We start from the raw sequence: 12,482 nt of genomic DNA, 5'->3' as shown, positions 1-12,482 counted from the left end.
GCTGCTTTTGCAATTTCCCAAGCAGGCAGCTTACCACACATGACGTTGTAAAGTTCAATGTTTTCAAAAGGAGGCACTTTGGTCTTGTACTTGAAGGTAGGGCCATAACCTATAAAGACGGTCTTGAAAAAAAGAAAAAAAAAAGAATATGAGAGAAGAGCATAAAATTTATGGGGTTTTCACTAAATATTTACATTTCAGAGACCTTCAATGACTCTCCCACACATTGCTCTTACCTGCATGCTGTTTATCTTGTTGTCATAGCCATGGTCTCCATGAAAGAAACATTTTCCTGTTGGTTTCTTGTAAACATCCATGGCTTTCCTAAATTGAAAAAGTATTAGAAATTTTCGTCAAAGGTGGCTGACCTGACAATATTCTTCTGGGCAGGTAGGCTAAGGTTACAGGGCAACGCATTGTAATAATTTATCTTTCATGAGTAGCAGTAGTAGGGACTTGTAGACTTATAAAGCATCCCCAGGGTTTCTCCCTCTACTCCTGCTCTAAGAAACAACTCTTATTATTGATAAAACGTCAGTATCTATTATTTTCTCAGATTTTCTCATATCACATAATCTCCTGCAGACTGGAGGTGCTGGACCTCCAGTCCAACAGAGGCTGCTCAGAAAGCACTTCTGTGATGTTACAATGCTGCAAATGTCATACAATGATATAAACTGCTTTCACGTGTTTGCCTTCAGCCCAATAAACAAAAATGGGTAGCAGAAAAAAGCAGAAAAAAGAAAGATCTTCACGAAGACAAGTAGCTGGGATAATAAGTCCTATACCATAGGAATGCTAATTATCAGCTTGTTATTGAGATGGGGTTTTTTACAAAATATGTGGGAAAATAAGTATTGTGTCACAGTAATTATAATCACCCACTTATTCCAGAGTATTTCTATACAGTTTTATAGGACCATGTGCAGACAATACATGCAGAGGACCACATTATCCTACAAATTAATTTCTTCATCTGCAAAAAAATAATGCTTGAAGTTTGATTTTGGCCTTATAAATTACTAGAGTTGCAGCAATTAGGGCTGTAACTACCACTTTCTTGTAACTACCAATTACAGTTGCACTAATAAATGAATTACTGGTGAATGAGATCTCTGAAAATTAATAAATAAGCCAAAGAAAGACTGATGTAATTAATAAGAAATTACTAAATATAAATCAACCTATAAATCAATCAAATCCCATCCATTCCAGTATAATTCTTAACGCTTAAGCTTTTATAGACCTAAAATTCAGAGTGTGACTCTTTGAAATATACACAACCCTAACCACGGAGCAGCCTGCCAGCAGCCAGTGGAGTTACGCAAGAAAGCAAATGAGGTTTCTCATTCACTGCTTCGGCAGAACGATCCTTGCATAATTCACTAAGAGATAAGCACAGATGTCAAAAGGCACTTACAACACACTGTGTGTTTGCCTGGCAGCTATATGGGCAAAAAATCCTACCATAATTTAAAGCTCATAACAGTCTACCATGAGCCAAAAGCTGTGTCATCTTCCAAGAAGCATTGAGTCAGATTCATGCAAAAAGAGTCCACCATTCTCATACTGTGACACGCAACACGTGGCAAAGCATATTCAAATAGAAAGCTGTGCACCTCCCATAAACAAAGGCTACTCCTCTCCTGTTCACTCTATATGTGTATGTGCCAGCTGGTTTTTCCTCATTCAATTTTTAGGTAACTAATAAACACCGCCCATATTCTGTAACAAAAAATTCAGAGTCATGAGGCTAAGAGCAACCCAAACCAGAGTTTGTGCCAGAGCTAAACCATCCTGGCTTTCTGTGGATTTGTTTTTAAATGCAATACACTGCCAGCACAGCGCTTTGATGGCCACTCTGTGACATCCTTACACATTTTCTCAGACATTCACCCACTCTGCCATTATCTCCATTTTCTTTCCATTCACCTACTGCATCCACTCAAACTCTTGTTCCCTAACATTCCTTCACCACATAAGCCTACCCCTTCCTCCCATATTCCCTGCTTCCCTGTTGGACTAAGCTTGCACCTCATTAGAAAAATTTATCAGCTTCCACATTTGAGCTAATCAGACAAAGCCACCAAGCTGCTTGAGCAAATCAGTCTGGGTTTCTACTTTTTATCCATCAACTGCTTTTCCCACACTTAAAAATATTTTGTGTTCTCAAAACTCCTCCTTCTCCAGGGCAGGGGAGCAGGATGCTATCAAGACAGAGCAATCCTAGGTGTCCCATTTCCTCAGGAGAAAAGACAGGAGCTCAGGATGGCAGCAAACACAAGGGTTTTACCTTGCCACATGCCATTTGCGATCCACCAGTAAATGGACATCCTCAATTCTTCGGTTGTTAGCATAGTGCAAGCGTTTAGGCAGGTGCTGTTTCAGGTAAGGCTTGAAGTGCTGGTCAGGCTTTCTACACTGAAAAATAAATGGTTACAAATAGCACGCTGTCAGCTAGTTGAAGATGCACACAAAAGCTTTGACTACAGAAATCAAGCTGTTAAGGTCATCACTGATGGTGTCTGGAAAACAAAGTGTACACCGAGAGTATTTAGTCCAGTCATTTCTGTGCAGTATTTACATGCAGCCAAGGCCCTAGGGAGCCATTCAAATATATATTTGGAAAGTTTGATTCTCGTGACAGTCTTTATAAAACTATCAAACAAAATATTACACATACTTAATTCACAGATGAATAACTTTATCAGAACTGGACCGAAGTTTAAGTTACAGCGGAAACCTGAATGCTCAAAAATACACCTCATCTGCAGATATATTCAAAGCCATCTGGTTACAAAACTTGGGGGATTTTGTTTTGTCTTTTTAATTTTAATTTTAAATATTTTTCTTCCATTAATGGCAAGGTTAGAGTTGAAGGCTATCAAAAGCACTTTTTCAGCATCAAAGTGCTAGTAAAATGCTTGCCCTAAAAGATTACTTTCCAATTTTGAAGCAATGAATAAATAGACTCAATTCAGGCAGGAAAAAACAGTCCAGGATATTCTGTCTCTGTACTGCCCAAAAAGGTTATAAAAGCTACTAGAGCAGCAAACAGTGGAAAACATGACTAACATTAACCTGTGCTCATGAAGGGCAGCATTTAACATTCTTTATTTTTAATTTACAGTTGGTTGATTTTTCTGTCAAAGAGTGAGAAAAGAAAACTGAATAATACCACAAATCAAGAAGTGAACAGTGAAGTACAGATAGATACCTCCCAGTCCTAAATACTTACTGTAAGGTTGGCAACAATCATTTTAGGATCATCTGTAAACAAAGGTAAAAAAAATAGACAAGATTAAAAATTTCCAAAAGAAAACACAAGGTTTACATAAGCATACTTCCTAATACTTCCATGACCTTTACTAAAAGTGCTTTCTATTTATCATAGAATCACAGAATGATTTGGGTTGGAAAAGACCTTAAAGATCAAGTCCAACCTTTAATCCATCACTGCCAAGTCTATCACTAAACCACATTCACAAGTGCACCATCTTTTAAACACCTCCAGGGATTGTGACTCCACCACTTCCCTGGGTGGCCTATTCCTATCTTTTTCATAAAGAAATTTTTCCTAATATCCAATCTGAACCTCCCCTGGTGCAGCTTGAGGACTTTTCCTCTTGTTCTGTCTTTTGTTACCTGGGGGAAGACACTGACCCCCACCTGGCTACAGCCTCCTTTCAGGGAGCTGTAGAGAGTGACAAGGTCTCCCCTGGGCCTCCTTTTCTTGAGGAGACAAATACTCCCAGCTCCCTCACCTGTTCCTCTCAGACTTGAGCTCCAGACCCTTCCCCAGCTCTGTTGCCCTTCTCTGGACAAACTCCATCCCCTCAGTGTCCTTTTTTGAGTGAGGGGCCCAAACATGAACCCAAGATTTGAGGTGTGGCCTTACCAGAGAAAAATACAATTACAGGACCGGTACAGTCACTGGCCACACTGTTTCTGATCCAGGCCAGGATGCCATTGGCCTTCTTGGCCACCTGGGCACACACTGGCTCATGTTCAGTCACTGCTGACCAGCACCCCCAGGTCCTTTCCCAAGGGGCAGCTTTCCAGCCACTGTTCCCAGCCTGTAGGACTGCATGGGACCCAGAACTTGTTGTGACCCAAGTGCAGGACCCAGCACTTGGCCTTGTTGAATCTCACACCACTGGCCTTGGGCCGCTGATCCAGTTTGTCCAGATCCCTCTGCAGAGCTCTCCTACTCTCCAGCAGATGAACACTCATGCCCAGCTTGGTGTTGTCTGCAAACTGATTCAGGGTGTCCTTAATCCTCTCATTCAGATAATCAATAAAGACATTAAACACAACTGGCCCTGATACTGAGCCCTGGGGAACACTGGGCCCAGCCATCTAGAGAGGTTTTTACCCACTGAAGGGTGCACCTGTCCAAGTCACAGTTTCTCCAAGAGAATGATGTAGGAGACAATATCAAAGACTCTACAAAACTCCAGGTAAACATCCACAGGAGCAGGTCACCTTGCCATAGGAGACCATGTTGGTCAAACAGGACCTGACTTTCCTAAACCCATGCTGGATGGGCTTGATCCCCTGGCCGTCCTGTATGTGATGTGGGCTTGCTGGCATGGACTTGCTTAGGTAGTGCTCTCACTGTTTTATAATCTGGGCCTTAGATAATACTCATTTTGTTTTCTGCAAACACATACTTTCAAAACTTTTGTCTATTTTAATTTACTTTAAAATAAAAAATTATCCCCAAACACAATGATTTTCCTTCAAAAAATTTTGAAAGCATACTTGAATGCAACAATGCACTCTGTTAGAAGGAGTAAGATAAATATGTAGCATTTTTTGGTCACTTTTAACATTTGACCAGTTTCACAGGCTACTGCTGAGAAAGTGAAAAGCAACGGTAAAATATTCTGGATTTGGTTTTGAGCCATTAAAGGGACATGCAAGAGGTAGAAAGCCCAAAACCCAGTAACAGTCCATACTAACTGTGCTCTTCTGGGGGGTGGGGGAAACATTTTTCAGTTATGAGGGGGAAAATAGGCTAAAATAACATATTGGGAAGTGAAAATCTCTTGTTCAAATACCATTGTTTTGGTTGCTTAAGGCATGATCTTGGTAAGCTTGAAATGGGCTCTATTACATCTCAAAATACAAGCTGCAGGCTTTTGCATTGCAAAGGTGTGTTTGCAGTACTGAGACAGTATTAAGGAACAATAAAGAATAAAGAATGTGGTAATTTGCCATTTAAGGAGGTAAACCCCAGTTCTAAAGGTAGGAAACCTGCTTCTTTGTTCTACATTCAAACATTCGAACTGCTGATTTATAAGCAATTGCAAGTATTCAAACTAGGAAGCTGCACACAGAGGCCAAAAGAGGAAAATGTTATTGTGGGAAAAACAGTGGCATGACTCAGAGGTCACACAGACAAGCTGATCTTTTTGAAACATATTGCCATTCATTCTCTAAGGAAAACTTATTCTTCTCAGCAATTTGGAAAGACAAGGATTAAGAGATCTTTAAAAAAAAGACCTCTCAAAACTGAAATTTGTTCTCAGTAGACTGTGTAGTGTAGGAATTCAGTCTCATGCTAGTCTATAAAATTTGAATAACACATGCACTATTTTCAACACATATTTACACACTCATCATATATTCTTTGAGCATAAATATCCAAATACTGATTTGTATATGCATTTATTTTGCTATCAACTTTTTTTTACCTGGCAAAAAATTTATAGCAAAAAAAGGGAAAAAAACCAGTATTACAGATGTTTTACCACATTCTTAAGATTTTAGCTATTTTTCTGGAAGTATTTAATCTTCAAAGATGGATCTTTCTATGAAATTTGTCCTCACCCAGAGCACATTTGAAATGTTGTGAGAGAAAATTTGGCTATCCCAGATGTCAGATCTTCCCCTCTATCAAATTGTCACTCTTGGAAACATATGGTGCAAAAATCACAGGTACTTATGGGTTATTTATGAGTTACACAGTTTGCACGGTAGCTTAAACTGCTGGCAAAGCCAGGTTTGCCCTTGTATGCTGAACCAGAGCAGTCAGGGTGCTGGCACAAAGCCCGGTCCTGGTACTGCTGCCCTGGAGGCAAAAGGAGGGCAGTTGGTCTGAAATGCTTGAAATTACAGAGTTAAGTTCACCAGAGGACTCCTGCCTGAGCCCTGAGCCTATTGTCAAGGATAAGTTAATCTCAAACACTAAGTAAGGGTAAACTTCTAAAAGCATGGTTCAAAATAACAATAAGTTTTACTGACAACATTGTTGTAAAATATCCTTCAACATCTCCAGTCTGTTGCTGTTTAGAAACCCACATGATTCTCATCTATGCCAAAAGTATGATAAAACTACTGAATTCAAAATTAACAAGTCACTTATTTCCTATTATCTCATAAAATGTACCAGATGCTTTTCTTTTTTCACATCCAAGCTGTGCAGTGCTGAGATCACCCAAATGCAGCTTTAGTTGAAGGAAAAAAGGAGGAGAAAAGTGCACTTACAATGACACATAAACTGGCACGTGAAACTGGCTTGGAGCTCCCATTCCTCCATGATAAAAAGAGTCGGGTTTAACCCAAAACTTTTAAGCACTCCCCAGAACAGTTCTACCACTGTGGGGTCTGTGAAGTACAAACTGGAAAGGAAGCGAGCAGCTGTCTTCCGTGGGATTCCCTCTGAACTTCCTGCCAACACCCTGCAAATTTATACTCTGTGGACAGCATCATTTCAAGGAAGGAATAGAGTCTAGTTCTCAGGATATAAAGGGTACAATTAAACTAACTTACACTTTAAGTTATTGCTAGACCTAGGGCGAATTCGCCCTAAAGATCCAGGCAGCAAAATTATATCATCCACATTAGTCAGATAGTTGCTTAAAAATTCAGTTCTTTCACAAGTTGTGTCTTCCATCCCTGCAGAAAGGAAATGCAAAATTAATCCACCCTGAAAATAAACACATTTTCCAAAACAGCAAAAAAAGGAGACCCAAACACCCTATGTATTATTTCCTTCTGGATGACCTCTTTACAGCCATCTAATTCCAGCACAATACACTGGTGGGACTCCAGCTAGGAGCACCTATGCAAGAGAAATACCAGCCTAGGCATTGTAGGAACAGTCACCACATACAACATGTGTGCACTGACTCAACTCCAAACTCAACTCATGGAAAAATCAAAGTCTGTTTCTAGTTTAATGTTCTGCTTTGGGGATTATTTCTTTTTAAACAAATGATTTTAAGAGGAATAGCACACAAAAGGTATTGTCTGTTGGTGGTCTGCTCTAAGGCAGCCGCAGATAAACAATTTTCTCTTGCAGATATTTGTGGTGGGGAGGAATGTACTGCCAGCCACAGGAGGTTCTCAGCACAGAACTGCTACCCCTGGAAATCCTTCCTGCCCCTTACCCTCCTCTATCTACATCCAGAAACGAGGCATATGCCATTTTATTGTTGATATAGCAGTTCATGTGAGACTGCCAAGAATAAAGACCTAAAAAGAAGAGGACCTTTGGTGGCATCACTAAAAGAAGTTATGCAAACCCAGGTTTTCCTTTAAAATTTTCTTTTTATCTTTGCAAATATTTACTATTTCATATACTGCAAAGTTTATTCTAATGTTTGAAGGAATAAGACCAACCAAATAGTATCAGTGCTTTTAGGTGATGACATCTGACCATGAAATATCTTATTACCTCCTTCCTCCATTATTTTGATTACTTTTCCATCTAAGTGAGGCACAGTCTTATATTCCACAGATATAAGAAAGTATTTCAGTCTTTCTTCTAATAGGATAATTTGATCTACTAATTGCCATGGAAGTACCCCAATCTAAAGTCCTATTCTTCTCATGTACAGGAGAACAAGGCTATTAAATTTTTCATTCCATAAAAACTGACAAGAAGATTACTCTAGGCAAATTATAGCCCTCCAATACATGCATAAGGAGCTACACTTGGATGTGATATCAGAAACACCAAGATTTGAAAAGCTCTGAGTAAAGAAGTAAATAAAGATCACTGTTATGAAAGAAAAGTGTCTCTTGAGGACAATTACCAGGTGAGCCAAGTGGCCCATTCACACCAACTGGCTTTTTTGGGGAGAGTTAAACTACCAGAAAAAAATATCAGCACAAAAATATCTTAAATGGAACTTTGATTTAGGTTACCTATTATATTTACAGCTACATTGCTCAAGCATTTATCTTCTCATAAATATTATGGTTTAAAATTTACCATGATCACCAACAAATATGACATTGACACATCGATGTAGTTTCAATTGTTTCAGTCCATCCATTAGCTGTCCTACTGTCTTGTCAATCTCTCTCAGGGGATTCACCATCATCTGTATAAATATTCAGAAGGAAAAAAAATTAATTGTCATTGCATTCAACTTCTACAAATGGGGGTCCTTTGGCAAAACTCTGATGGGAAAATCATCCAGGTCAAGAGGCAAAGCCTTGGCTGAGCTGTTACTCCTACAATTATTGTACCATCTCCTTTGTATATCCACACCATGACTGTATTGTAAGAAAGCCTTGCTGAGATGCTGACAAGACAGCAAAGGGTCTTTATGGCTGATCCTAGGCCTCCCATGAACATGTGTACAGTTGGTAAAACAATGTGTAGATAGCAGAAAAACACATGAGACTTTGGGGTTCAGTTCGTTTCTTGTAGATAGAAAGCAGTGCTTTTAAAAGAAAACAGGACTTCATGTGAATGGTTTAGTCAAAAAATTAGCATGAAATGAAGCTTTAGACTTGGGATTCACATGCCAAGGCACTTAATGAAGCTCACTTCAAAGGACATCTGATACCAGGATGACATGGTGCATGTCACTTGAGTAGCACATGGGGCTCAGAGTGAGTGTTCTTCAGCTTCAAAGCCAAGCGTTTCTAACAGCTCAAATGACAGTTCTGGCAAAATTGTCAGCAGGCCCCAGAGGACAGATACTGAACTGTGATTTCTTCATTAAAGTTTCTTTTATATATTAAAAAAAAAAAAAAAACAAAAAGAGAAACAAAACAAACAAAAAAAAACCCAACCCAAAGCCCCCCAAAATACTGAAAAAAGCAAGACATAGGACTATGTTTTCAGCCTTAAGAAAATGAAACATTTTTTACCACATGACACAGAGAGGGGAAAAGTAAGATTTTAGGCAGAAGACTCATTTTGTTTTGATTTTGAGAATAAAGCATTTGTTGTCACTATATGGCAACTTCTTCCTCACTTGTCTGTTTGATTTGGCTGGTTCAAATATTCACAATAAAAAATCCTTCCAATGACAAAGAGGATGATAGAATCTGGATGAGAAAAAAAATAGATTTCAGCAGAATTTTCTAAAATAAACACCATGTTAGTGTGACCCAGAAAGAGATGGTTCAGAAATTCTCCCTCTGCCTGAATCATTAAGGGAGAGATGTCAAATGAGTCTGCTAGGTTACTTGACAAGAAATGTCAACTCCCATGTGGCACTATAAATACAGAGAAGGGACTTACAGGAGAAGGAATCACGGTGGGGAACAGGAGGAACAATTTCTGCAACATATGGAAGTGGTTCAGACAAGGGGTGAAATTTTGAAATATTTTAATTCAGGAAAGCCTAAATAGTCATTAAAGCTAAAACTTTGAAACCTTCAAGTTCAAAAAAAAAAATTTTCTGTTTCAGCATTCTTCCATTCTTCCATACAAGGAGTTTCTTCTACAAATGGAAATTCCATTTTTATGAAAGTCTATTTATATTGTGTCAATCATATAAGGAAATACATCTTTTACTCAGAATCCAAAATGTACTCAAGGAAGCTGGAAATCCAGATAAATTTCCCAGTAATGTCTTCCTTTGTCAGCAAGCTTGAGTCTTCTTTTCAAAATTAATAATGATGATAAACAGCACCAATAATTCAAAGATTTCAAGTGATAGTTCTGTTTAGCTACCCTCTTCAGCAATCTGATCTCCTCTTACAGCTCCTCCCAGATGCAGATTTCAAAGATTTACTGGCTAAGAAAATTGTTGCATAAACCTTTCTTCACCTATTATCAAGACTTTGGAAGACTGTACAGAACCATTTTATCTTTAAAGATACATGGATTTCTAGGATGGTGCTACAATAAAGAGTTTTGTAGCATTGTGAAAGTGCTAGGTGTGGTACCTGAAATATAAAAAATCCAGCTGGATTCTCTCACAAGTTTTCCCATTGAGAACATCTGATTAGAAGGAAGAAAGAAAGAATGAATCATACTTTTAATATTTTTAATAATTGAGAGGATCCATTCCATATGGCATTTCATTGCTTTCAAACAGCATCAAAAGATTAACTTGCAAATATGATGATAACTACTATGTAACAGTAGGGAGTTTTTTTCTGAAATAATGGCATCAAATTTTCACAGCTGACTTTTAAGAAGAAGTTCTTTAGGGGTAAGTTTGGATGACCTTTTCATTCAGAGAAAGAAAGGCAAAAACAGAGCTACACGTGTTCACGTCACTAGGAATATAATTTCTACACTATTTCATGTCAGAAGGGTATCACTTGGAATGGCAAATTAGGGAGTAATAGCAACATCATCCATAGTAGTTATTAGTTCTCCTCTCAAATAAACCTTAAAATGTTAAAAGTTCTCTGGAAAATTCCTGGGGTTCTATATGTGGGGGGTTTTTTTGCATGTCCCTGTCTGTCATGATTTTACACTTAAATAATGTGTCTCAAAATAACTCTTTAAAGCTGAATTGTGCAACAAGTCAAAAAACATTCCCACAAAAAATCTCTTGAGAAGAATGTTTATAGCCTGTTGTAGGATGCTGTGGAGTGTAAAGGCTTTTGTTTCTAGCTTAAAGGAGAAATATGTAGATTGTTAGTGCCAGGTGGATAAAGATTGTACACTAAGAAATACTCTTTTCATCCACTTGCACTTTTTCCTAATAAAGCAATTTCTATTTGATGTTTTCCTTGTGAAAACAGACTTACACACCACCTCTTGCAAATGCACCATTTAGAAATCCTGCAAGAAAAATTCCTTACCCTCCAAAGTCACAAAATGACTTCAAAATGTGTATTTTTAAAACAAATGTTCTTTCCCTTTCATATTTTATTAGTCATATTTTCAAGATATTTCCACAACCAAATGATGTTGTGGAAACATAACTAGACACAAAAGCTCAAGTAATCACCATGCTCCCATGAGCTGGAAGTTAGGGAGGCTACAACATATTGCAGAACTTGTAACAGTTCAGAAAGTTTAGCAGCAGTGGCAGTGTCTTCCCAGATTTTTCTGACATTGCCTCCAGCTGATGGCTTTTCTCACTCATATTTTAAAAAATAAAGACTATAAAGATAACTTTCCCTAATGCAAACAGTCTGAAACAAGATAAACACAGCTCCCAGAAGGCTTGATCTGGTTTGGCTGCTCTCCTTTGGGTCCTTCAGTAAATTTATAAAGGTTTTGGCTGCAAAATCCCAACCTGAAGCATGGAGAACTCCCAAATTGAAAAAAATAAAGACAGCTTAGTGCCTAAAAAGTGGCACTTCCATCATAAATTTTTGGAACTTACTTTCTTCCGACGAGTTTCCGTAGAATACTGATCCACTCTATGTACTTTTCTTCTTTTCTTTGGAGCTGCAACTGGTCTTTCCTGTCTCCTCTTAGGAGGAAGCTTTCTCTTAGGTCTCTTAGGCGGAGTAAGAGGGGAGCCATAACTACTCTCCTGTACTGGCAGGGAGAGATGTCTGGACTCAGAAAAAAAGCCTGTCTCAACTCACATCAGATAGTAAAGCTACCTGTGCCAGATAATCCTGAAACATAAATGCTATGGCCTTATCAAATGTTTAGGCTTTTGGACAATTTAGGATCTACCCCTTTTTAAGGAGGAATTCACCAAATTGTACTGAAAGCAGAACAGCAGTTACAGGAGCAGACAGCATAAAAGCAAATTAAATTGATGTTTCTAAAGAGAGGTGGGGCTTCTGTATTTGAAAAGGCATAGTTATATAGGGGGTATTAGTTATCAAATATTAATCCATTAATATTACTGAGATTTAAGTTAATTTCCATTACAGCAAAATTCACTGCACACAACTTAATGAGTGTCCAGGGTTGAGTACTGATGGAAATGCAACATTTCACTTGAACAACAGTTCAGGTGTGAGTATTAGAGGCTGTCCAATCTCAATGACTTCTGCAAGGTTTACCACACCAATGTTTTGGCTGAATTAGTGAAATCAAGTCCTCTCATCCATGGCACTAGCAGGTATCACTACTGAGTGCCATGCCCTGCGCCTCACTGAAAGCACCAGAACCCCATTTGCCACTATTTGGGGTCTGCAGATCAGAGCTACGCAGGTGAGACTCGATTAACATGGAGCTTCAAATTAGCTGGGTGGGGCACATTAGTGGCAATGCATGAGAAATCTGTGCTGCTACCTCCCTTATTACCAGTTTTATGGGCATTTTGAGAATTTAATTTCCTAGCTGTTTCAGAGTGGCATCTGATTGG

The 12,482-nt window shown here is 38.6% G+C and overlaps 1 protein-coding gene across 1 annotated transcript in view; it reads right to left on the bottom strand.

The window, feature by feature from the left end:
• ENPP2 (ectonucleotide pyrophosphatase/phosphodiesterase 2) overlaps positions 1-12,482 on the bottom strand; it is a 71,510-nt gene that overhangs the window by 13,954 nt on the left and 45,074 nt on the right. The window contains 6 exon segments of the mRNA XM_064706573.1: positions 35-122; positions 237-324; positions 2,294-2,421; positions 3,239-3,270; positions 6,778-6,903; positions 8,225-8,336. Coding sequence (XP_064562643.1) covers positions 35-122; positions 237-324; positions 2,294-2,421; positions 3,239-3,270; positions 6,778-6,903; positions 8,225-8,336 — 574 coding nt within the window.

This window comes from Zonotrichia leucophrys, chromosome 2 (assembly GCF_028769735.1).
Source record: "Zonotrichia leucophrys gambelii isolate GWCS_2022_RI chromosome 2, RI_Zleu_2.0, whole genome shotgun sequence".
Taxonomy (NCBI): Eukaryota; Metazoa; Chordata; class Aves; order Passeriformes; family Passerellidae; genus Zonotrichia; species Zonotrichia leucophrys.
Note: the sequence above shows the minus strand (reverse complement) of the source record. Positions and strands in the feature narration are given on the sequence as shown.